The sequence below is a fragment of the Nilaparvata lugens genome, chromosome 9 (assembly GCF_014356525.2).
Source record: "Nilaparvata lugens isolate BPH chromosome 9, ASM1435652v1, whole genome shotgun sequence".
Lineage (NCBI taxonomy): Eukaryota > Metazoa > Arthropoda > Insecta > Hemiptera > Delphacidae > Nilaparvata > Nilaparvata lugens.
In genome coordinates, this window is record NC_052512.1 from 6,864,254 (window position 1) to 6,891,006 (window position 26,753).

The window sequence follows — 26,753 nt, forward strand, 5'->3', positions numbered from 1 at the left end:
TTCACGTTTCTGTTCCTCCTCACGTTTCTGCTCCTCACCTCCTCTTCCCCCTCCTCTCCCGACTTCTGGATGGTGTACTGCTTTCCTTGGTTCATAATAGAAACTGTTGATTCAATATCGTAAAGTACCGACGACTGAGTTTGAGCTTTGTCCAAAATATCAGAATCAAGATCACACTGGATACCAATAGAGCGAGTTTGTGGCTTGTCCAAAATATCAGAAACACAAGAATAGGACTGATTCTGTTCAAAGGTAAAAATGATAATGGCTTACATTTGGCGCAGTACACACTTATATATAATATTGCATGCAGTGATGCACTCTATCAACAAATTACTGAACTTCTCATTTAACAGCACGTACTCCGGAGTACATATCATGTTATTTTATAATTTCTCCGGTTTTGATTCGCATTTTATTCTGAAATCGCTCGGTAAATGTAAAAAGAAATTTCCTGCATCGCGAATACGTCAGAGAGATTTTGACACTTTCGGTAGGCAAAATTAAATTTTTAGATTCCTACAAGTTTATGTCTGAATCCTTGGAAGTATTGGTGCGTAATTTGTAGAAAGTACAGACATGGAAAAGAAGTTGGGGAAAGAAAGTACATTGGAAAGAACTTCTCCAATAGAATGTTTTCATAATGATTTAACGGACACACCTCTGACACGGGAAGAATATCAACATGCACAAAGAGTGTTCTCAACATTCAATATTTTCATTACCTTTCAACTCAATGCTCGAACATTAACTAAGTTAATTAATTAATCATTACACTAACTTAATCTAAAAGAAAAAATGGAATTTTTCTATTAATTTGGAATAATACTTTGAATTCCTATTCAGATCATCTATTGAAATGAATTTTCAAAATTCATTTCAAATAGCTGATGTGAAAAAGTCAAACACAATAATATTGATAAGAATGAATGGAATGCCAATCCAGCCAGATGTGTGTGGGGGCAACACTCAACATTCACAACAAGACCTTGTGAAGGTCGTGAATGAATGAAATGCATCACACCAGATGTGGCAGGCCAACGGCCTCACTTCACAACAAGGAAGGCAGAGCGTTGAGCCGACCTTGACACAGTGAGCGATCGGCCGATGTTGCAGCTCATGCGCATGCTTGCGCGTGCGTACACACTTCATTCTATAAAACACATTTAATTTTTCTTATCATCAATGAACTTGGAGAGTGAGTGATTGAGTTCTCTACACGTATACTAGTGTGATAGGTGAGTGAAAACTTTTTATAGAATAACATACTATTTTTTATTGATATATAACAAGTAAATTATGCGGTTAACAAAGTAGGTTATGTATATGCTGATAGGCGATGCAATTGTCACCTTAACACAATACTTGAAAATTATAGATTATAATGAAAATATATGTAATGGCTTGTGCCAAAACTAAATAACACAATACTTGAAAATTGTGATTTACAAGATATAGGTTATAATGCCGAAAGGCGATGTAATGTCAAGTCCGAAAAATTGTTACAAGATTATTAACAAAATAACTTATAAGTAATAATAAAATTCATAAAATGTTAAACTGGTAATATAATTATCATGATTTAAATTTTATGCATTTTAACAATGTTTATGTCAGTCATGCACTGATAATATGTTTCACAAACAGTAACAATGATTTGCATTATCAAATTGCATTATTTGCATTAAAAATGATTTTCATTTTAAAAGTAATAATATCGTAAATTCATAAAATGTTAACTGAAACCCTAAAAGTAATATACTATTTTTTTATTGATATATAACAAGTAAATTATGTGGTTAACAAATAAAATGTTTTAAAACAAAGTAGGTTATGTATATGCTGATAGGCGATGCAATTGTCACCTTAACACAAAACTTGTAAATTATAGATTCATACAACCTCAGCTGAGTGAAGTGGAGGAAACACAATACTTGAAAATTATAGATTATAATGAAAATATATGTAATGGCTTGTGCCAAAACTAAATAACACAATACTTGAAAATTGTGATTTACAAGATATAGGTTATAATGCCGAAAGGCGAAACAAAATATGTAATGGCTTGTGCCAAAACTAAATAACACAATACTTGAAAATTGTGATTTACAAGATATAGGTTATATTGCCGAAAGGCGAAACAAAATATGTAATGGCTTGTGCCAAAACTAAATAACACAATACTTGAAAATTGTGATTTACAAGATATAGGTTATATTGCCGAAAGGCGATGCTATGTCAAGTCCGAAAATATATGCCGAAAGGCGATGCAATGTCAAGTCCGAAAATAATGCCGAAAGGCGATGCAATGTCAAGTCCGAAAATTTGTTACAAGATTATTAACAAAATAAGTAATAATAAAATTCATAAAATGTTAAATGGTAATATATTATCATGATTTAAATTTTATGCATTTTGACAATGTTGATGTCGGTCATGTACTGATTAATATGTTTGACAAACAGTAACAATGATTTACATTTACTTTTAAAATTTTGGATGTCTTTGGGGGTCAAGATCAGCGTGTGAAACGTTCAGGTATGTAAACATCTGTTGTTCTCTGACCTGACAGCCGGATCTTGAGCACCACGCGACGTCCATGTTGATTGCAGACCTCCCTCACGTCCTCAATAGGGTAAGGCGTACCCTCCATCAACTCTCTTAGAGGAGTCCAGGGTTTCGGGGCGTACCTATTGATGACAGTGAGGAAGTGCTCCTCGGGGAGAATTTCATCCTCCTCCTGCTGTAACAGCGTCATTATGGAGCTGTCCTCATCATCCTTTCCACCGCACGTTTCTGTTGAAAAATATTTCATTAGACTCTTATTTGTTTCAGGTTATAAAATCATACAAGAGAGAGATCTTGCGCTCAACAGATTCACTACTCAAAACTGTGACTAATAACTCAAATTCTCTGACATGAGAGAGTGATCTTGCGCTCAACAGATTCACTACTCAAAAAATGTGAGTAATAACTTGGAAATTCTCTGACATAACTCTCAATTATCGGAAAAAAATTTTTCACTTCATACAATCAACATAAATGATTGCAGAGAAAACATAAATATTTCACCTTTCATTAATCATGCAAAATTTTTTCACACCAAAACAACATATTGATTTGATTTTTCATATATATGTAATCAGTATGTAATTCTCCAATTCAAATTGTTTCAGTAGGAATGTTTCATGCAACATATTTAGTAAACATGTTTAACAATACAACCATCATGAAATTTATCTGTGTTCGGATTGTTTTGATAGCACAATTAGAAGTCAAGCTCAGTCTTTGCTCACAGTAATTTCATATTTATTCGAGTAAACATATAGAACTTGTAGTAATGTACACAAAAGATTTTATCGATTATAGATTCATAGATTATAAAATCTTTTGTGTACATTACAATAATAATTTTTGTATGCTAACCTTTGATTGAGTGAGGACGTCGGGCTCCTCATCGTCGTCGACAAACAACCTCCGCTTCATGACTGCTTGGGGGCGGGCCGATGTGAGGGCCGCTCGGCGTGGTGCCCAAGTAGCTTGCGGGAGAGGGCTGCTGTCTGGGATGATGATGGAGGAATCCTCCTCTCACGTACAAAGATCCCTTGTTTCTTCAAGGGATCTGAGGAGGCGCCAGAGGTGAGGCAACAGCTGTAGCAGCAGAGGTGGCAGCTGAGCTGAGGCTTTTCTGCTGCTTCTTCTTCTGCTGCTTCTGCTGTTCCCAGTAGTTCAGCTCCCTCTCCGGAGGCGGGCTGTCTGGTAATAAGAATGTTGTGGAGGAGTTGGAGTTGGAGTTGAAGGATGCACGGTGTGACTTGTCCATGGTGTTTTGAAAGTGTCGAGAATTTTAGCGCGTACTAATAGCTCTCTAACGTGAATGATGATTTTCCACTGAGAAAAGCGATTATATAGCAAGTCGTTTCTCTGTCTGTTGCAGGCTTGTACGAGTGAGATAGAAACACAAAGGAGGCGTGTATCACAATTGGCGAACACTGCCGATACTCCCCAGAGGTTTAGCTCGACGATAACATTTGATTGTAAGTGAAAATTTTTGTTATATTCTCATATTTTTGTGAAATAACACTAAATTGATTTATAATATATATATTTAGTGTTACAGTTATTAAATATTTCATTGTTTTTCACAGCATTTTCTCACCTCACAACTCGGTCTCATAAGCAGTTGTGCTCTCGTGAGGGAAACTTACCTGCATCGAGAAAATCATAGGCGAGGAGCTAAGCTGGAACAATACCTGAACCGAGTCGAGGAGCTGAGAGAAGCATATCCGATTATTTCATTTCGTCAAATCAACACATGTAAGTTCATTTTTACTTAATTTTTCTCCTCCTCCTCTCCTCCGAGGACAAAACCTCTCCTCGGAGGACAATTGTTCTCCTCCGAGCACAATTTTCCTCTTCTCCGAGGACAAAAATTGTCCTTTGTTCTCCTCCTCTCTCCTCCACTTGTTTAGCAGGAAAGAAAAAATGAGAGAGGAATCAGGAGAAGGGGTGAGAGGAAATGTCAACAGTCAATTGTCACAATAATTTTCTTTATTTTTAAATTATTATACATACATCAAAGCATATCTATGGCCAAATCAAATACAGAAAGTAACTCTTTCCTTATTCCTACTGGGTGTATATTTAAAAACATCTAGCTTGATTCTAATTTTATAATTCAAATCTATGTTCGGCTTTTCAAATTCTTCCTCTAACCAATAGTTTGAGACATACAATGCTTCCACATTTTCAAACTGTAGGATATACCGAGTATTGTTTCTATTGTACACTTCTTTTATTGCAATAATGACTAACTCTATACCTTGTGGTAACTCTTCCAATCTTTTACACTGTCCTACTTTTACTTTCCCTTTAATTTCCAGCATTGTGATGTTATTATACTGCTCCACTTCTTTTTGTGTGAAGGGAGTGTCTTCCAAGTTTTTCCAAACATCTGGGAGAAACTTAACTGATTCTATTCTAGGAAATGTATGTCCATTATAGCTTGACATACCATTGACTGTAATTACACAAATTTTCTCTTCCCTTGGTAGACAAATAATTTCTTTTTGTCAGTGTAAGGGATTACAAAATAACCCTCTTTCTTGAGAGTTTCGATAGCTTTGTATGCATTAATGAAAACATTTTTATGGGAGCCCTTTACAAAGTAAACGTTTTTCAAACCATCTTTCTCCCCTAGTACACCTACATATGGGAATTTCCCAGTATTATTCACAGTAAATGCAGTCACATTATAAACTCCACTAGGCTCAAAATTTCGCCAATGTGAATGGAAATATGGCCCAAGTTCCTCTCTCAAATTTTCTATTTCTTCCTCAAATTCTTCTAGCTGCTTATGCTGTTCCCTAAATGACTGTGTGGCTTCAAAAAACTCAATTTTCCTCCGTTTTAGATCAATTTCATCCAGTACTAGCTTACGCTTCTTGGCTGATAGCACTGAGATAGGAGACAAGGGTTGTATCTCTTTAACAGGGTATGGAGGAAGCTTACAAGTTATGTTTGCCCGTTTTCTTAAGACTTGTGGTATCAAGTTACCTGTTGCTACAAGACCCAACTCATCTAGGTCAACAACTTTGGATATGGTAGAGAAAACTGTGGTTGACTTGGAGAAATAAGTCTCTCCACTCTTAATATAACACTTTTGTGAGAAACTGATATTATTTTTGTTTGATGGATCCTCGAAAATTTCCACATAATTAATAGGTAGTAGATTAAAGCTAAATGCAGAGATTACATAGGATATTATTTTATTTCTATGTTGTGGGTCAGTGGGAAGCTTTACTTGTACTCCACTCAATTTGCTGGTATTGCTATTACCCCAGTAAACATACTGTAGAAGATCATTATAGATCAAACAACAACTATTTTTCAAATTATCTGTCAGTTTTCTCCACATTTTAGCCAAGGACACAGAATAAATTGGAGCATTTTGGAAATAATTTCTACTATCATTCAAGAGTGACAAGCTATCTTGAATAGGGTCAAAGGTTTTGCTATTGGCTCTATTTGTTAAACTATAGTTACAGATTGTAGCTTCCAAACGTGTAATACCATGCATTTTACCTGTAGGAGAGGTGAAAGTTTTCCCTAATCTTGAATCTGCACATTCAATAAAGTCTACAATTTGGTTACCTAACTGCTTATTTACACCAGGGCTTGTGATTTGACATACAAACTTATTATAAATTTTTACCCTCACATTACTATTAACCCAAGTCAAGCAATCAATCCCAACAGTTTTATTGTTATCTACTATCACATTATAGTCTTCTTTATATTCTCCTTGGAAACAAAAATGATGATTTGTAGTTAGAAAATCACACATTCCATTCTTGTTGAATATTCCACCAAAGTCCTGTGTTATGTCCAAGTCCAGAAGATAGAAGTGCTCTTTCCTCAGCTGCTCCAATAATCTCGGTAGTTCTTCTATCAATGTAGCAATTGGCACATCTGCAAGCTCTACTTTGTAAGGTATGCCTACTGGTTCCTGGTATTTTTGTTTCGCTTCGTTGTAATTGTCATTGGGAAGCACTTGTAGAATCTTTTGAGACATATCACTTCCACTGTTCAATAGGTAAGCCAGCTTTGCTTTGACTGCATGTTTAGCTGACACCATATTAGAGAATTTCCCTCTTAAATATAAGTTGTATGCAGCACATATATCCTTTTTTAGAACAAAACGTCTCTTATCCATTGCCTCACAATCATCCAAAGCACAGATTTTCACAAGCATCATATTGTCACAAAAAGGTTCTGTAATAGCCACAAGATTTGAGTCATCCTGCACAAACAGTTCTTCCCCAGCAGTGTAATCAATATTTCCAATGTCAGTCACAAGGTTGTCATTGCACATGTTTTCTGATAGAAGCCACAAACCAAACCGCTCATTGCTAGACTTGATTTTATTACCACGGAGCATAGGTACATTAAACACCTTAGAAGTATCCATGTTTATTGCACCGTTGACACTACCGAACTGAACGAATGCAGATCAATGCAGTGGTATTTATAGTACGATAGTTGAGAAATAAGGTCATACAGAATTATTGAAACAAGATTTGGATGCTGACAAATTTTATGAACAAGAATTAAAGAAATCAGAGTTAACTTTAGATGAAATGCAAGTTTATCTTGAATATTAAAGAAAGTTGGAAAGCGTTATCTCGTAAAGCGTCTCGGTTTTAGTGAACCGTCTTGGATAGATAAGAGTCAATTACTAACTAAGTAAATATTTTACAATTGATTATATACGCTGATCATTCCAACTTATAGTTTAATATGTTTTCAGATATGAGCTCTCGAACAGAAATCATTTGATGAATATATAAGCTCAGTATATTATAAATAGGCATTTTAATGAATTACGTAAATATGATTCTGTTTCTTTAGAAAAAATGGCGAGAATACAAAGTTATCGTTGTGAACTAACTGAACTATTGGAGACGCATCAGCAATTATTGGACCAGTTAGCAGAAAAAGGATGGACAAATCTACAATATTTAACATTTGTGAGAGACTATGAAAAATTAGGAGTTTGGCATAGTGATAACTATAATCATATTTCAGTTTGTGATTTATACGGTACATCATATGATAAATTCTGGGGGAATGGCGATATCCCAGGCTCATGCAGATGTGATTGTGCACATCTTAAAGAGTCTATCGATAAAATTAAGAAGGTTATAACAGAAAAAAATAAACATTTAACAAAAGAACAATTAAATGAACTTATCTGGAATTTTTTTTTCAGATTTTCAGATGAGACAGGCTTAGAACAAGATTGATAGCATATTCTGTTTAATTTCAGATTGGAGATGGATTCAATTTCATTTGATAAGAACTATTTTTCGAATAAAATCGATAAAAAATATAGATGTTGTTATTTCGAACTTATTGACAAAACAATATTAGAATTGAATAATTTCGGAAAAGAAGGACTAACGTTTGAGGAATATTTAACATTTATAAAACCTGGTAAAAGTGAAGAACAGAAGTCAGAACATATAAGCGTATGTTATATTATAAATAAGAATATAGTTGATAGACATCGAAGACGCGAATTAAAGGAAATTCCTGAATTTTGCTATTGTAATTCATTAGGTTGGTTGAATATTCGAATGTATTATTTCATTGATGATAGGTTAACAGATAAAAACATTGATAGTGTAAGATTTACATTTGAAATTATGAAAATGTGTGGCGAATCAGCGATGTTGTACAAACTTTAACTTTTTTACAGAGATTATGATGAACTCGTTAATTGAGGAGAGAATAAAACTATTAAATACTAAAAGCTTTGAATGTGAAAATTAATTGTAATACTTGTAGAGGTTTAAGGAATAAATGTATTAGTTGTAAGTTAGGAATAAATAAATGCAAAATTATTATAACTATTGACAAAAGTTTGAAAAATAAAGACGATATTGTACAAATTTTTGATTATTGCATACCATATTTAATGAATTATGTAAAGAATTATCAAAAATAAATGTTTCTCATTCTATGATTGTTGATTTATTGAATTAAACCAAGCTACTCTAGTTGTAAAGGTATGTGTAAGTTAGAATAATATATGAAGGCGGTTTAGTCTGATTACACTCTATATTTCCTTCTCAACCTGTAACGTATAGCTTGCAAGATCTAAACGGAGAAGTAATTAGTGGTAGGTTTAATGCAGAAGAAATTAAAAAAAAAAAACGCAATTTAAACGAAACGGAGAGACAGGTGTATTTGATTGAAAACATATTAAAACGTGATAAAAAAGGACTGTTAGTGAAATGGATTGGGTTTTCAACGCCTAGTAAAGATCAACTATTAGATGAAAAATAATCTTTTGTAATCTATTGTAAATATCATGTACATTATTGTAAATAATCTATTGTAAATATCATGTACATTTATTGTAAATAATCTATTGTAAATACATTCCATTCAGTGTAAATATCATGATGTACATTCGTTGAAAATATAATAGCTCCTCATCAAACATTGGTTCTCATTTCGTAATATAAGAATCTTTTGAACATCCATAATCTGTTTGATGATGAGGAGGAGAGGAGGTGGAGAGTGTTGGCCTGCATTCCAATCTCTGGGAAACGCCTCTCTATACATGTAGCGTCATCATGCCCTTGGTCATTGTTCTAAATACCAGTGGCTTTGTTCTAACTATTGTAAAAATTTTCAGTACCTTATCAGATCACGTTCTGTACGTTTGTAATCATGAGTCAATTACCAATTGTTAACTTTGATAAATTAATTACAAATAAAGAAAAGCCTGCATTTTGTAAAAATGGAGAGCTACTACCTCACAATGCAAGAATGTTAATTATATCTCCCAGTGCTGGGGGGAAAAACAAATCTCTTATTTAATTTAGTATTTGCTGAAAATGGTTTAAAATTTAAGCACATTTACTTATTTCAAATAGGATTGGTATGGACTTTGACATGATGAAAAAAGAAAAATTCAAGCTCATAGCGTTTAAAGGAAAGTCACTAGATAGATCTGAGATAGTGCTTGAGAACCAAATTTTGTAACAAATTAAATGCTTCAATTACTTGAGATGTCATACAGACAAGGAAAGGTTTAATCATTGCTATAGAAGTTTCATCAAACTTCTTAACAAAAACAGTATGAATATTTGAAGTTTTTGTTTTAACGCAAGTTTCATTATCAATTTATCTAAATTTGAAACTCTTTGTTTTATTCTGATTCATAGTTTCAGATTGAAGATTTGATGTTGAAATTGAAGTGAACATAATATTTGAACGATTTGTGACAAAATCAGGAAATTGAAGAAGTTTTGGGCAATAGCCTGTTTTTTCTTTTCCAACTATTGTATTGTTCGCTCTATCTAATAAATAAATAAATAAAGCTAATGAGAGAATGCTTTATTCGTGTAGATTACAATATATACTGGTTTTTTACACTTATATACAATTATAAATGAATTTACATAATATAGACTGAGAAAATATTTTTTGAAGTGCATATGATATGAAAAAAGCAGTTGTCAATAGTTGTAGCTAATATTGTTATGCATTAACATGAATTTGGAAAGAATATTTGAAAACATCCTTGCAACTAACTCTAGAACGAGAAACTTAAAGAGTAATAGGGTTTTAGCACATCTACAAAAGAGTTTCTTATCTATACTAGACTGGGATTGATTCACTTTAATCTGTCAGTATAAGTTGAATTGGGTTCTTATATCTTAGAGATTCATGATGCTGAAGCTGTCTGAAGTAAGATCTGACTGAGAGAATAATTTGAGCATATCTTCCAAGGTTGACTCTCACTACACTTGCATATGAGAGAGTTTCTTGTTGTGTTTTACCAGTACATGGAATCTCAAAGTGAGTATTATTATTTCTTGCTTTCATATTACAGAATCAAACAGTGATTCAACAAGTTAATATGCAAGTATAACTATTAACTGAATCAGTAATTTCCAACTCTTGTAATGTGAACAGATCTATTAGTATAATTTATCAAATAGTTTCATCAAATAACTAACCTTTGATTTGCTGTGTGCTCCTCCTTCTCACTCTCCTTCTCCTTATCCTCCACTCTAACTCTGCTTCTCATGTTATCATGATGAAAAAAAACTCAGTTTTAGATGTTCAGTTGAGTGGATTTTGGAGCAAAGGCTGTGAGTAATAGACTAGTAATATTTGTAATTACACAGAAAAGTTTTCTGTCTATTTGTTATGTATCATGTTTCTGTAATCTTTCAGATAATATACTTGCATATTCAAGGTTGAATTTATGCACTGAGTCAACATAAATGTATAGTTTTCCTAATATTTCTGATAAAGGAAGAAGCAAAATCATTCAAGATTCGGTAATCCGCAGGTTTTGCATTGAAATTTTCCTATAGGTTATATGTCATTCAACTAATATTATTTGTTAGCTGAGTGAAAACGACAAGTGAAGAATAAATAACAGTTAAAACAAGGAGAGACTGGTGTTCTGTTTTTTCAGTATACACAGGCGTTTATATGGATTTGTAACAATGATTCTAACCCGTGTCAGCAACAAGCAAAGTATCGTATAGTTCAAATTCAATTTTAGAAAATAAAGTTGCTGTTTGTTTGTCAAAACTATATGCTTTTGTTTTCATGAGGTGTAAGTTCAAAGTGTTAGCAATGCTATTTTCTAAATAAGTCACTTGACTATTACATCAGTATCTCTTTCCTCATGCATGAATCTTTTCACCCAGCTTGATTCTAATTTTATAAATCTATTCTTCTCAAAGTCTTTCTTGAGAAACTATGAAATATCACACTTTCCTCCAAAATGAAGAATTATCCAACACTGTGAGTGAGAATATTGCACAACAGCTGAAGCCAATGAAATTATAGTGTTTTTTCACTCTAACTTTGTGGGTTGAGAGTAGTGAGATGAAAAAAGCTATTCATACTTATCTGGAGAACTGTAATCTAATTCATGTTGAAAGTGTACATCTAACTAGACATAGAACTAACTCATAACTAACCAAATCTCTACACGTATTTATTGTTTAACAAAGGATGCTAACAACAAAAAAAAATTCGTACCAAAAAGATTGCTTGAATCTTACTTTCATCATATTGTAATCTTAATTTTCCAGCATGCGGTGTTATTACAGTATTCCATAAAAGTTTTTCCTTGCTTGTGACAGAAACTCAATTGATAGAGAATCTATGTTCCTTATAGCATTTGAGACAAATTATTCCTCTTGATAGACAAATCTCCCAAGTGTAAGGGATTGTGATCACAAGTCACTATGATCGAAGAGAGTTTCTCTCTCTCAAATTTGTATTTTAAAATTCTGCTAGTTGCTGTTCCCCGAATGTCTCTGTGGTTTTCAAAAAAAAAAAAAAAAAAAAAAAAAACTAGTTCTAGCTAGATATGCATATCACCTGAAATCAAATAATCGCTTTGCTTCTCTCAACAATAGCCACTTGTGCTTTCACCAACTTAATCTGAATCACGACGTTCATTTGACTTGGAAGGGATACATCAAGGTTGTCTTTACATGTGTCTTACACTTATCTAAATACCTACTTGCATAATTACTCAAATATAACTATAATCAATAGCTTTCATTTTTCCTTTGATAGAAAAAAGTTCTGTCTAAATCTGCTTCCATAATATTACTACCAGTCTTAATTTGTTACTCAAATAATCTACTTGCTTTTCATTTTTAACAATCACCTTCAAGTACTTTCTACATCTTTACATCAGTGCAACTTCATCTAATTTTGCTTCAACTCTGATGCACAATTTTGGTGACATCAATGATATTAATTTATCAAATAATAGTTGTCTCTTGTCAGGAGCCTATAGGCACTTTTATTTATACTTGAAAGTAATGCATTGAACTCGATGTTGAAAAAATGCATCGGTCTCTTGAGAGTTTGATGCATTAATGTAGTTACGATAAATATTTTCTTGAACGAATTTATGTAGCGTTGACACAGGGTTTGAAAACTAGATAGAACCAGCTAAAACTCTGTTGTTAAAAAATCTTGTCATCTACATTATCATTAATGGTTGTTGAGAAGTAAAATCGTAACTCGTTTATTTCTGTTCAAGTAATTTCTGGATTGAGCCTACTCAGTAAAATAAAATACAGAACATGTCATAAATGTCATAACAGGGAATGCTGTAGGAATCTTCAATCTACAGCAATTGTATTTATTATCGTAGTTATCTCAATCATAGAAAAGCCAGCAGTATTAAAGATTGGTGACAGTGGAATAATTATAATTGATATTGCAGGAATGTGAAGAGTTGTAGCGAAATCTCATTGCTAGGTGTGTGAACCGGGAACATTGGATTTTCAGTGATAAGAGATGGTTCAAAATAGCTTATTTCGTTGTTGATAATAGCAAAAAGGAATTTAGAAATATGGTGATTTGAGAATAGGAGATAACGCATGGGGCCATCTGGCAATCTCAAACTGCTACTTGTGAGAAGCGATGTACTAAGGCATAGCTGCTGAGGTGGATGATGGATTCACTTAAACTGGCAGTAGCGTACGACGATCAAAGGGGAGAACGACATGATTTCTCTCCTTTACTCGGCATTCGTAATGCAGAGATCGCTGCGTGGAGAGAAGCATAAATGGTTTCACTAGTACAGTATACAAATGACGGATTAAAAAGGAACTCACGACTGATTTCTCTTTCACATGGCTTTTGCAATAGAGGAAAAGCGTCAACGTGCCAGGAGGCTCGAGTTGGGTGCAAGCCACATATAAAGTGACATATAAAGTGAATAATATGGATTCACTTCAACTGGCAGTATAGGAAGGCGGGATTAAAAAGGAACTCACGACTGATTCTCTTTCACATGGCTTTCGTAATAGAGGAAAAAGCAGTAGATATGGTGCGAGTAAGCGAGAATAGGAGATAACGCATGGGGCCATCTGTTTTTGAGCCATCTGTTTTTTTCCACCTAGTAGTTTGCACAATCTTTAAGCTTATGCGAGAGACAGAGAAACGATGGGTGTATCACTCTCTCTCTCTCGTACCCTCCGAATTATTCAATTTGCAATCACTTTATAATTTTACAGTATAAAGATGTAACAGATTCACTCAGTATAAAGATGTAACAGATTCACTTTAATTTGACAAACTCATCTGAACCTACATTGCCTCTGCTCTCTCTCATATAATGTAAGGCTATATGAAATAGAAATGTGTTTTCGCCACACTTGGATGTAATGAGCTGGTTTACGTGCGTCATATGGAGGCTGAAAGTGATTGTTTTCCGACCAGGCCGGTAAAACTTTACGGCCCTAGGGCTGTAAAATGACCTTGAATAACAGCTGATCGTGTCCGATCTCACAAATCATAGAGAGATAATCTCATAACGACTGTAACAATCTATATAATTATGTATCGTGAATCGCGGTATTATGTCTACAATATATTTTATAAATTACTGTTTCATAATTTAATATTTATAAATAGCCTCAACATATATAATGTTGGCTGCATTGTCCATTGTCAGAAAGGTACGTATCGCTAGTATTTAAAAGTGAAGAATTGAATTTGAAATCAAAGTACAATAATTGCATCAATATTTAAAATTAATAATAATTATTAACAATTATTGTTTCTTTTTATTATCGAATTCCACTTCTTAATGCAATACAATCAACAATAATAATAAGAAAATACAGCAGAGTTCTGAAGTTTAAGGTAAGCCAACTGGTGAAACTCATCCTTGACTGAAAATTCCTAGTAATTTTTCCGAAATTCATTATTAAAACTGTTAGATAATATATTTCTTTAATATTAAACCATATAGAGAAAACATTAGGCCCACTCAAGATTGAATCTTCGAATGTTTTCTCTATGATTTAACTATTTTCAGAGCAATATTTTGTTGTGAAAATGCCGGCAATCTGGCTTCAAATTTGCCACTATACACTATATTATAGTAGTAGCCTAGATACGTTACCTGACTTAATTCAGAGTGAAAATTTTATTGTGAGACAGATAATATATTAATTTTAATAATATAAGTCATGAGCCAAAGTCTGTTGTACGCTTTTTAGGAGTGAAGTAAACTTTAGAAGTCTAGTTTACAGTACAGTATTACGTGTCTTCTTAGTCTTATGAGTCAGGCCCCTTTGTTCAACAATACACAATGGCCGAGAGCGTAAAGGCGTAATACATCAGTACTCATAATTCGGTGATTAACATGATCAAGGTTCGAATCTCGGTCAATGACACTTTTTTTTGTCGATGAATTTCGACTTTTATTAGCTATTTTTTAAATTAGTTACCGTACTTACTTTTTTTTAAATTTCAATCAATTTTTTAGATATATTTTGAGTAATTCGAGACAAAACTGTGAAACATGCAATTATATTAATTTTTTTCATCACATTATTTCAAAATAGTAATGAAAATTCGATTCATCCATTTATCCATGAGATATTGCACCGGGCGCAAAGCGCTTTTATCTGGTAAATGGATTTCATCCGATAAATGGATAAATTATTATTTATTTTGGAAGTATTATTTATAATACTGTATTATAAGGCCAGATTGCACAGAAGTCTGTTAAATATTTGAGATTAAATGTCATGAGAACCAATCAGAATAGACTGTAAATACAAACAATTTGAATGTACATTTGACCTCTCAGAAAAAAGTAGTAGAATCTGCTAGAGGATTCATGTTCTCAAACAATCATAACTGCACATTCGACTTCTATTTAAATAATAAAGAATAAAATAATAGAGATTTGTTGTATAAAAAGTATAATGATTTTATAATTTATTTTACGTGAAAAACAAAGAATTAACTGTCAATAATGCTTATTTTTTATAATTTAATATGTATTTATGTATCTAGTATAATTAAATAGGTATTTAAACTATCAATAAAGATCATTTCTATAACTTGATATGAATTATTTTGTAGTTTTGATACCGAATAATAGAATACGATGATACTATCATAACCTCATTAACATTGTATGATTTAAAGTAGCATAACCTTAAAATTTTGCTTTCAAAATTGCCAACTTAACATTATTATTATTTTTTTTTTTTTGGTGTGGCGAAAAATACCGTTCGCAACACGGACAAAAATGTTTTTCCGGCTCTCAAACGCTTAAAGTTCTCGACTTCGTCTCGAACTTGAAAACCGCGATCTCGAGCCGGAAAACGTACATTTTCGACCCTAGGTGCGAAATATACTATTATATAAGGCTTAGGTAAAATCTGGATATGGAACGGATGGATTGTAGATAAGAAAAAATAAAGAGAAAAAAATATATCATATACCTAATTGGTGAGTAAGTAAGTATAGAAATGGGAAAGCTTACCTAATCTCATATATTCTATTCTCTTCTCAGCCAAAGTCAATATCCTTGGGCAGTCTCCAGTTCCAACGATTCCACCTCCTGAAATAGAAATTATTCGATAATGAGAATAATTATTATTCAACTTAAAGCTCACTTATTGTTCAACAGTCGATGGATATTTTAGCAGAGAATAATAGTTATCATAAATGAAAATAAGCACAACGTATGATTTATCAACCACATTTATAGGAATGGATGATGAGCTTTCCCTAACCTAATTTTATACTGTACTGTTTTCCTAGCCAGATTCAATCTCTCAAAGTCAAATTTGTCCAGTCTGTTTTTTTAAGCAAAAACAATTTTCATATTTTCTTGGAAGAACCCAAGATTGTTTCTTTTATAGAAGTTTTTCGGTTATCGTATATATAACTGATAATTTGACACCTTGTGAGACCATACTTCTAAAGTTTGTTTCTTATAACTACTGTATGTTTCTTATGTTACTGTTACTGTTTCTTATGACACTACTGTATCACTCAGTACATTATCGAGTTATGTTTCGTTGATAGAATAATTATTTGTTAATCCTATACTATTAATCGAGCAATTTCTGTCCAGATGTTTATATGTCCACTGTGAATTTTTGTTTAAACCTCACTTGGACTAGGCTATTTTAGATATGTGAATTCGGAAGAGAAACCGATTCGAAATAATCTCTATTCTGCCGGCCAGGATAGCCAAGACGACTATGGCATTACATAGTCTGATAGCGCTACCTGGTCACGGGTTCGAATCCCGCCGGTAGGCATGGACGTTGATCATCTCATCAAATCACCCTCGCACTTTCAATTCCGAGTTAAAATCTCACGTGGGCTTGAAAATAAGAATAATTTTAATTCCTTCAATGCCCATTTAGCTATAACTCGAATTAGCATCACACATAAGTCACACTGCAGCTCTATTCACTTTTTTCCGTACATTTCCGTACATGCTTCTATCCAATCAATATTTTGGCATCGGGGAAAGTTTCAATCGACATCACTGTCAACAGACCTAAAAGACCTCACATGAAATTGATAAACCATAATATGGCGAATCTTGGCTTTTGGCGAGATTTCTCACCATATTTAGCGACAATATTAGAGATGGTTTTTCATAAATATCTTCCAAAAAAAGCTATCACAACCTCTAAAATGCATTTGGCGGGAGTAGATATTGGATTTAACAGCACGACTTCGGGCCCATCACTTAAATGACCGTTTTTAGCTATTGGAGACATAAATAGGTTCTCTTTGACGATTGTGCAACGAAATCATGTGTTTAGTTGGGCATTTTTAGTTTTATGGGAGCTATAGTTTATGTTGACATCTGTGCAACGAGAAGTGGAGTTATGGCTTCATGAATAAGTTGAATAGGCCTACCTGATTTTAACTTTATGTGACGACTCTGCAACCGGGCATAAATAACTTACTGAAAATGTGGGGAAATTCAGGAAGCGAAATTTACTTGAAACTGTCAGTATTGTTTTAATAGTAAGTAATGATGCTTTTTAATTTTATTGTTTATTGCAGATGATGCTAATTTGTGCTTTTAGCTTGTGCGTGGGTGATTTGATAAGATGATCAGAGTTTACTATGCATTAGTAAACTCTAAATTGCAGTATGGGGGGCTACATTGTGGGGAGGTACTTATTATTCATCTGTGAGACCACTGTTTATTACACAAAAAAAAGTTAGTAGAGTAATGCTGTTCAAAGGAAGTTGAAAACATGCTCAACCTCTTTTTTCTCAACTGCTTGTGTTTCCTTTAAGACATCTATATGTATTTCGTGTAATGAGGGCTTTCTATTTGAGAAGTGGTAATTCAGTGAGTAAAATTAATATATATTCTCAAAGATTGCGGAATACCCAGACAACTGAGATACCAAAGCACAGAGGCATATAAAAAATTATTTGAATACTTAGCTATAAAAATGTCGAATAAAATTAATCCAACTAAGGAAAATTTGAGGTCAAAACATTTATTGGAAAAATATATTTCAGGCAATTTTTGATGAGCATAGTTGATATTGAGAATTGGATTAGATCATTGGGCTAGTGACACTTAATGTTTTTATTTTTTCAAGATTTATTTTTGTTATTTTTTTTAAGAAATTTGTTTGTGATTAAGTGAGTATCGGGCTTGACTCACTCTTATTTTTTGCTAATATCAAGTTTGGTAACCCCAACACAATTTTCATTACAGGGGTACCACACATTATTGTTTCTTGTACCAAACAGTATGATTGGCTAATTAAGTAGTAATATAATTTTGTAACATGAAGTATATTACATTATGTATTGTTTCGTTATTTAAAAGAAATATGGATTTTTAATAATAGTTTTTTTAGCATTAAGTAGCTGGAGAATGTAGCTAATAACTTTTGTTTATATTATTGTGACTGCATATGGCGATGTTTGAATGAGAAATATTTCTTTGTATTCTTACATTGTTATATTTTTGAGCCATAGAATTTGATAAATTTGGCTAATAACTTAATATCTTTGTTTTGTTTTTTTCTTGTAATATTGTACTGTTGTTTATGAGAAACAATAAATTCTATTCTATTCTATGTTAATGCATACCGGCGGGATTCGAACCAGCGACCAGGATCACGAACAAAAAGTATGGCATGTAATAGAGCTGACCTCCGGCAGAGTGGAGGGTGCTTACCCCCCTAACATGAATGATAGTTTACTCACTTGCTGACTATTTCGAGTTGTTCTGGTGAGGGAGTGTTGGCTATAGTGAGGTCCACGTTATAATGGCAGTGGAGAAAAATAGGAGAAAAACGTTCCTCTATCTTGTTAATGCCTTCTATAGACGTTAGCTGATACAGGTTTATTGATGTAATATTAACGGTTAATTCTCGTTTAAAATACTCAATTATATTTTATCAAGCAAGAACTTATATTTTTCAATAATTTCATAACTAGTAGTTCTGTGAACAGTAGACCTCACGCAGTATTCTCATCCACAAGTACCTGATTGAAACTATAGACCTTATGGAAACACAGCAATAGACTGGCTTCTCCACACATCTGTGTAATCACTTGCCAGCTGATTTATGATGAATAATATTCTATAGTCTTATTTTCACTCTAATATTGGCGTATAAAGGAGGCTCCTTTTTCCTTTCATATTATCCTTGAAATGCAAAATTTCCAAAAACCTTGTATATACGTCGTCGCGCAATTAAAAAAGGAACATACCTGTCAAATTTCATGCAAATCTATTACCGCGTTTCGCCGTAAAAGTGCAACATATAAACATTTAAACATTAAGAGAAATGCCAAACCGTCGACTTGAATCTTAGACCTCACTTCGCTCGGTCAATGAATTTTCATCATAAGGATGGAATATTTTGTTAATCCTATACTATTAAACGAGCAATTTCTGTTTATATGTTTAGAAGTTTGTATTTCACCGGATCTCGATAGCGGCTCTAACGATTCTCACGAAATTCAGAACATAGTAGGTTTATAATATAAAAATTCGATTGCACTAGGTCTCATCCCTGGGAAAACTCACTGAAAGACACTAAAAGGATAATTATTATTTATCCTTGGAAAAACAGCAGCTAATAATTATTTCATCGTCTGTTGATGATGGAAGTGAGTGAGCGAGTTCATGTGTGTGGGACTATGTCAAAATTATGACTCAGCTGTTGAACTTTTGTAATCATTCAATCAGGTACTTGATGCCGGTTGCGAAAAAGCCGGGTTCTTTTCAATCCTGATTAATTCCAGTATATCCATATTTTTTAAATGGTCTTCTCTGATTTGGTTCACGTGAAATTAATCAAAATAAAAATTTAACCGGCTTTTGTGCAACCGGGCCTTTGTGAGAGAAATTTTTGTATTCCTCTGGGAATTAAACTCAATTTACTGTGATTAGATAGAACATTTCTGTATAAACTATGAATGTTATTATTCTTTCGTAATAAATGTTTTATGCTTTAGTACCTAGAGCAAAGCTCGGTCCCCGATATTATGAGCTAATCATCGTCTTCTTTTTCCGAGCTGCGGTCTCGAATTGTAAATTCAAATTGATAATATTAACTTTAGGCAGTCACAGAGTAAAGCTGCGTTGACACCAATAGCTTAGTTATTAATTCTACATTGTTAAAAGACGATATAGCAACAGAGCAAAGCGATAAAGAGATAGCGCTATCTAGTTTGTTGAATGATAGACAAGGATAGCAATACCATTGCTAATTCAACACTGCCATTATAACGTGGATCTGACTATAGAGACCCACCTCTCAAATCATTGTTTCTATTGAATGTGAGATTATAACATTCTGACGTGTCACGTGTCACATGCTGAGCAAGCTCTGCTTCATTGTACAGCTTTCTGTCACAAAAATTAAACTAAAATAAACAAAACTTTACTATTTACCCAACATGAATAAGTAATAGCTTACCAGGTTTTGTAGAATCACATCTCTTAATGTTCAACAACTTTAATAAAGTACCTGGCAAACAGAAGAATATGTTATAAATCGAACCAGAACAAGGATTCGTACAAAAATAATTCTACAATAAAATCAATCAAATTTATAACTATTTTTATTGTTTTATTGGATCGATTGGATAATCAGCTAGAGATTGCTAATTCCAAGTAATTTTCAAGTTGGTTCAAAATCTAGTAATAATTTACAATATTATTACTAATCTAATTAAGGTAATTTTGAATCTAGTTTTTCTTCTAGTGTGCACCTTTGATGTTGTCATTTTCAGAATAAAAGCGTAACATCGATTTCGTACGAAAATAAATCTTTAAAATGGCTTCAAACACTTCTGTAGACTTTGTGAGCTGATGTTTATGACGAAGTTCCGAGCAAGTGATAACCTTGCCTTATCTACCGTGGGGAACCTTTGGATCCTTGAATCCGTCCCTTCAAAAACAATAAACAATTAAATAATAGTAGATAGAGTCGTGCCGAAGGCTATCAAGTTCAAGAAGTATTGTTACTTATTGCAAAGTGTTAATATATTAAAAAAAATATTGACATTAAAAGGTTAGTTCTGTTCACTAGACAACACACTTTGGCTACTATTCTCAACTGTTGTGAAAACAGTTATTCGACCAATTAAGTAAAGTAGAGTTGGCTCAGTGAATGAATTCAGACTCAGTTCAACAATGAATTAGCTGCACTTTATAAAGAGCCGCCCCTGTCTGTATAGATGTCAGACTGAGCCGCTAAAGATGAGCAGCGCATGTGGAGCGGATGCCAGACACTCGATCTCCCAGAAAAATATATATGGGACAACCAGGAGGCAGAAGACCGGTGGAAAAGCCAAGACTGAAATGGTTGGATGGCATCTCAAAGGATGCTGCAGAACTTCTTCGCATCAGGAATTGATGGTGATGGATGGAGGCGCAGTATTGAGGAGGCCAGGGCTCGATTTGGGCTGTAGCGCCATCGAAGAAGAAGAGTTGGCTCAGTAGAGTTAGCATGCCAGCTACTCGACCACTAACCTACTAGTGAAAACCAGGCTTAATACTCTCATTTTACTGGCATCCAACCACTTGCAATAAATTTGATTAGATATCTATTTATCTAGTCATGTACAATTATCACACTCATATGAGAAGGAACAACAGGCTTATGCCCAAAACTGCCTCTTTTCAAATTTATACTACAGTCAGTGGCGAAGCTGAAGGAGAATCTAAGAGTCTGAGACTCCCCAAAATTAATTATTATTGATGTGAATATTATTTTTTATTAGCATAAATTTCTTTGCAAATTTAGAAAAGAACTGGCCAGACCAACTTTCAAACTGTTCTGTGGCTCTCTGTCCGGCCGACAGCCGACTGGCTATAGCTATCTATTCATTCGCATGGTGAGCCTCCAACTCAGGAGACTCTCAATTCATTCATAATGGGCGTGGCGTATTGTATGGCTGCTATGACAACGTGACGTAGCACCATAGCTATGTAGTAGGACTTCAAGCCTAGACTCCAACTGTGTTCATAGTTCGAGTTCAGTCTATATCGATGTCTAGATCTCGATGTATCGAACGGTCGACATCGAAACAATCGTCTTCAAACATCGATGCTTATAAAAATTTGAAGATTTCAATTTCAAATAAATCAGTTGGTTTGTGGCTCGTCTAACACTTGGCTTGCTCTTAACCTACAACTCGGTTTTGCAGTTTGCTTTGGTTTACTCAACAATAATGAAACCAAATCCTTTTTCAATTTTGGAATTTTATCCTTGATTTGTTGAACTTTTAGCATAATTGCTTATTTTTTAATACTTATACAATGAATGAGTGTAATGATCTGGTGAAGTATTTGCATCAAACTCTGTTTTCTTCTTCGTCTTTTGAATAAAATTGTGCTTTGAAAGACAAGCGGTAAGCTTAAGTGTTCTTAGACTCCCCTTTTAGTTATAGGTAGCTTCGCCACTGACTACAGTCCAAATCAAAATCTAGGTTATTCAGAGTATTCTGAATCTATCATTTTAGATTATTCAGCTTACCTTCATTTCCCGACAAGGAAAACGCCATTGTGACCAAGAACATGATAAAGAAGAAGTTGGTAAAGAACATCAGGAGGACGGGAGGTTTCGAGATCGGAGTGGGTGGCTTCTCAGGACAACAGATCGGAGTGGGTCGCTTCTCAGGAGGACAACAGTACCCATGAGCAACTCTAAACATCCTCTTGGAAAATAACCCAGTTATGACTGGTCTTCTGGTCTTTCTCGAGGTAGCATCTGAGACTGGAATGTGTAATACAAATATATAATTGTTCCACATTTTGTTGTTGGTTATATATATTTGTTCTATTGTTCTTGTTCAAGTTATTTTGCACTGTTATCATTTAGGGCCGGTTTCCGAGCTCGGGATCTATAAGTTCTGGACTTACAGAGTCCAGGACTGAAATAAGCTCTCGGGTCTAAATCAACTTTCTGAGTCACGAGTTTATGTTCTAAACTCCGTGGTCTATTAAGTTCTCGACTTATTTGAGTCCAGGACTTTAACGCAGTAAACATGAGGGAAATTCTGAATATTTTGCTTTTGTATTGTTGGCAGTAGGCCTATAGCAAAACAGCTGATTGCAGCGGGATAATTCAAATGCTCTCCAAACTGTTTTGTAACAATTATTTTGTGAAAATACGTTTCGATTTCTTTGTATTGTGTAGATCTATAAATTCAAAGCAAAACCTAACCTTTTGAAACATGAATAGAAAAATAAACATTTCATTTTACGTTGTGCTATTATTTATCATTGACCCTTGCCATTGATTTTGGAATAACAATTTTAGTATGCTACTTATTGAGTTGGAAAATGTATTTGTTTTGAAAAAACTGAATGAAAATTTATTATTATTATCATTATCAATATGTTGAATATGCCATTGATTAATAATATTCACATTGGGAGATGTGATGATGTCCATTCCAAGGCAATCCTTGTATTATTTTCTTTGAACATTTCTAGGTTATGTCACAGTCGTAAAATAAGGTTAGTTTTTTACGCATATCATGTAGAACTTTATTCCAAAATAAACTTCCGAATTATAAATTATGAATTTAGATGGACTAATTCAAATAATTTAGGTATTCCATGACATTTATTTTGCTAAACATCTACTCCAAAATAATAACTGAATTGTATTTGCTCAGTAAAGTCTAGAACTTCAATTTAAACCCTACCCCAGTTGAGGGTTTAAAATCACGCTGTTTCAAGTTCTGGACTAAACGATTTTTTATAAATCCTTGACTCGGAAAGAGGCGAGAATCTAAATCAAGTCCTGGACTTATAAGCCCTTCACTCAGAAAGCGAAATTATAAACTCCAGGGTCTAACGTGATCTCTAAACTCAAGGGTCTATTTGAGTCCTCGACTAAATTAACGCTCTGACTCGGAAAGCCAATTTTCTGACTCCATAGTTTAAAGCCGGTTAAAGTATAGAACTTGGCTGAATCCCGAACCCGGAAACCAGCCCTTATTAAAAAAATACCCACAAAGTAACATTTATTTATTCACCACTATCCTCTATATAATAAGAGAGAGTAAGGTAGTGTTTGTTTGTTTGTTCGCATCAAAACATGTCAACTTGTGGATTACGTACCGGAAAAACGGGAATGATTCTGATCTCCAAATTTTGCACATAGATTCTAAAAATATCAATCTCTTGCATCTCGAAGCTCAAATCTAATTTTTAATTCTAGATTTTTCAGAATTAATTAATGTTCACATTTCATTCATGGAACATGAATATAAAAAAGAGATATCCATAACATTAAATAATTATATTTTAATATAGAACTACAATCTAGAGAGACTGGACTACCTCTTCGAAACAGATGGTTAAGATTGGTAACTAAATTAATAACAAGTCCAATTTTGTCAGGTTAGCATTAAGTTGAGGGAGGTTTCTAGATGAGATCTGAATTCTGTCACTTTATTATGTTAGAACAAAGTTTAAGAACTTATCTGTATTCAAGGGAAGAGCTAGCTCATACACGTACGGGATAGGAAAATTATGTTTGACGCATTAATTATCACGTATAAACTACTGGACTGATTAACTCGAAATTCTGCATATAGATTCTTAATTAACCGAGGATGGTTCTAGGCATATTTCAAACTCTTCAAGATTCCACTCGGTCAAATTTCCAGTTTGTCAAGTTTCAAAACAGACACTTGCGGAGCACGGGTTACCTGCTAGTATATAATAAGAGAGAGTAGAGTAGTGCTTCTTTGTTTGTTCGCATCAAAACATGTCAACTTGTGGATTACATACCGGAAAAACGGGAATGATTTTGATCTCCAAATTTTGCACATAGATTCTAAAAATATCAATCTCATGCACCTCTAAGCTCAAATTTGATTTTTACTTCTAGATTTTTCAGAATTAATCGATGTTAAAATTTCATTCATGGAACATGAATATAAAATTGAGATGTCCATAAAATAATTATGTTTTAATATAGAACTACAATCTAGGAAATTCACGTATGACGCAACATCACGTCTGAACAACTGGACTGATCGACTTGAAATTTTGTAAATAGATTCTTAATCAACCAAGGATGGTTCTAGGTCTACTTTAAACTCTTCAAGATTCACCTGACAAGTTTTAAAATAGACCCTTGCGAAGCACGGGTTACCTGCCAGTTCTAATCAAAAACTTGACATGACAAACTGAAAAAAAACAGCGCGGGTTAACTTTGAGGGGTTTACAAAATACGGAGGACCGAGGAAAATACATAAAATGCGGATTGACTTAAATGTGCGGTTGTAATGATGCGGTTTTAACGATGACTGAGGGTCTTCAGCCAGCTCTGCCGGGAGATAGCACCCTTCTCCTCCTCCTCCGAGATAAACAGAGCTAGGTAGAGAGAGAGAGAGGGGGAACTAAAAGCGATAAGACGCACTGTACTATTTGCGTTCTAACCACTTGACGTAGTGGAATCTTGAAGAATTATTGGAAATAGGCCTATAACCACCATCGGTAAATAAAGAATCTATATGCAAAATGTCGAGTCGATCAGTTCAGTAGTTCAGACGTGATGATGCGTCATACGTGAATTTCCTATCCCATACGTGTATAAGCCAGTTCTTTCCTTTATTATAGTATAGATAAGTTCTTCAACTTGGTACTAACATAATAAAGTGCCAGAACTCAAATCTTATTTAGAAACCTTCCTCAACTTAATGCCAACCTGACATAATTGACTGGTTATTAATTTAGTTACCAATTTTAACCATCTGTTTCGAAGAGGTAGTCTCTCTGGATTATAGTTTTATATCAACATATGTTAATGACATCTCAAATTTATAATACATTCATGTTTTCTTTCTATTGATGTCTGAATAATTTTTATCCGACACATAGTTATATTCTAGTAAATGATTATGTTCATCAATTTCGAGACATTTAGAGCAGAAAACATATGAAGTTTTCGACATGCTAGAAACTTCTTTGTTGCAAAGGTAGTAGAAAGAACGTATTTTGGCCTCTCAGGAGTTAAAAAATACGATCTTTCAATTACTTTCAACAATCGGAAAAATTTCATTTTTTCTGAGAAACTTTCTTGCTTTCACCACCCATCTTTTAAAGAAGTTTCTAGCATTTCGATAATTTCATATGCTCGAAATGACTTGACATTATCGAAAATAGTCATCAATTTAAAAATATTTACAGGTTGGATAGAATAAATCCGGACACCAATAGGAAGAAGACATTGTCCCCATTATTTGGATGAAAATTCTTACGTATTACAACACCCCATGATTCTGACAGAAGTGATATTCAAAAAGAAAACAAAATTTTAGCGATGTTTTCAATTTTGTCAAAACAATTCAATTTACTATTTATCATAATTTGTTTGTATGGTATGAGATGTTATAGTATTTCTCCATAATTGAAAGAATAAGACGTTGTTGTTTTCAATACCACATTAATTTATTCGAAAATCAATTCATCTTACATAACCAGGTTTCATGGTAACACCTACCACATCTTCAGCTGAACTCTGAAGTTCTCGAGTTCAGCTGAAGATGTGATAGGTGTTACCATGAAACCTGGTTATGTAAGATGAATAATATTCGAATAAATTAAAGTGGTATTAACAACATCAACGTCTTATTATTTCAACTCCTTTTTATCCTTCAAACTTGAAACTTTTTCAGCTCTACTTGAATATCAGCGATGACATTCTACAAACAATTCTGTGGTCAAATTAGACATTTGAGAATGTTGCAATTTTACACAGTTTGGAGGCTCTATATTTTATTTGGTTGGAGGGCCAAGTCTAAACTTATTTAATACAGACTATAAGGCGTTACACTGTTGAGTCTCCTGGCGGTCCCTTGTCACTAATCGAATCCCGCCGGTGGGCATGAACGTTTGATCCCACGCATTA

The 26,753-nt window shown here is 33.7% G+C and overlaps 1 protein-coding gene across 1 annotated transcript in view; it reads right to left on the reverse strand.

Moving 5' to 3' along the window:
* LOC111045900 (protein PFC0760c-like) overlaps positions 1–26,753 on the reverse strand; it is an 83,828-nt gene that overhangs the window by 51,239 nt on the left and 5,836 nt on the right. The window contains exons 3-5 of the mRNA XM_039435450.1: positions 22,359–22,598; positions 20,295–20,345; positions 15,851–15,928 (exon numbers count right to left, since the gene is read on the reverse strand). Of these exons, the coding sequence (XP_039291384.1) occupies positions 15,851–15,928; positions 20,295–20,345; positions 22,359–22,598 (369 nt within the window). The remainder of the gene's footprint in view (positions 1–15,850; positions 15,929–20,294; positions 20,346–22,358; positions 22,599–26,753) is intronic.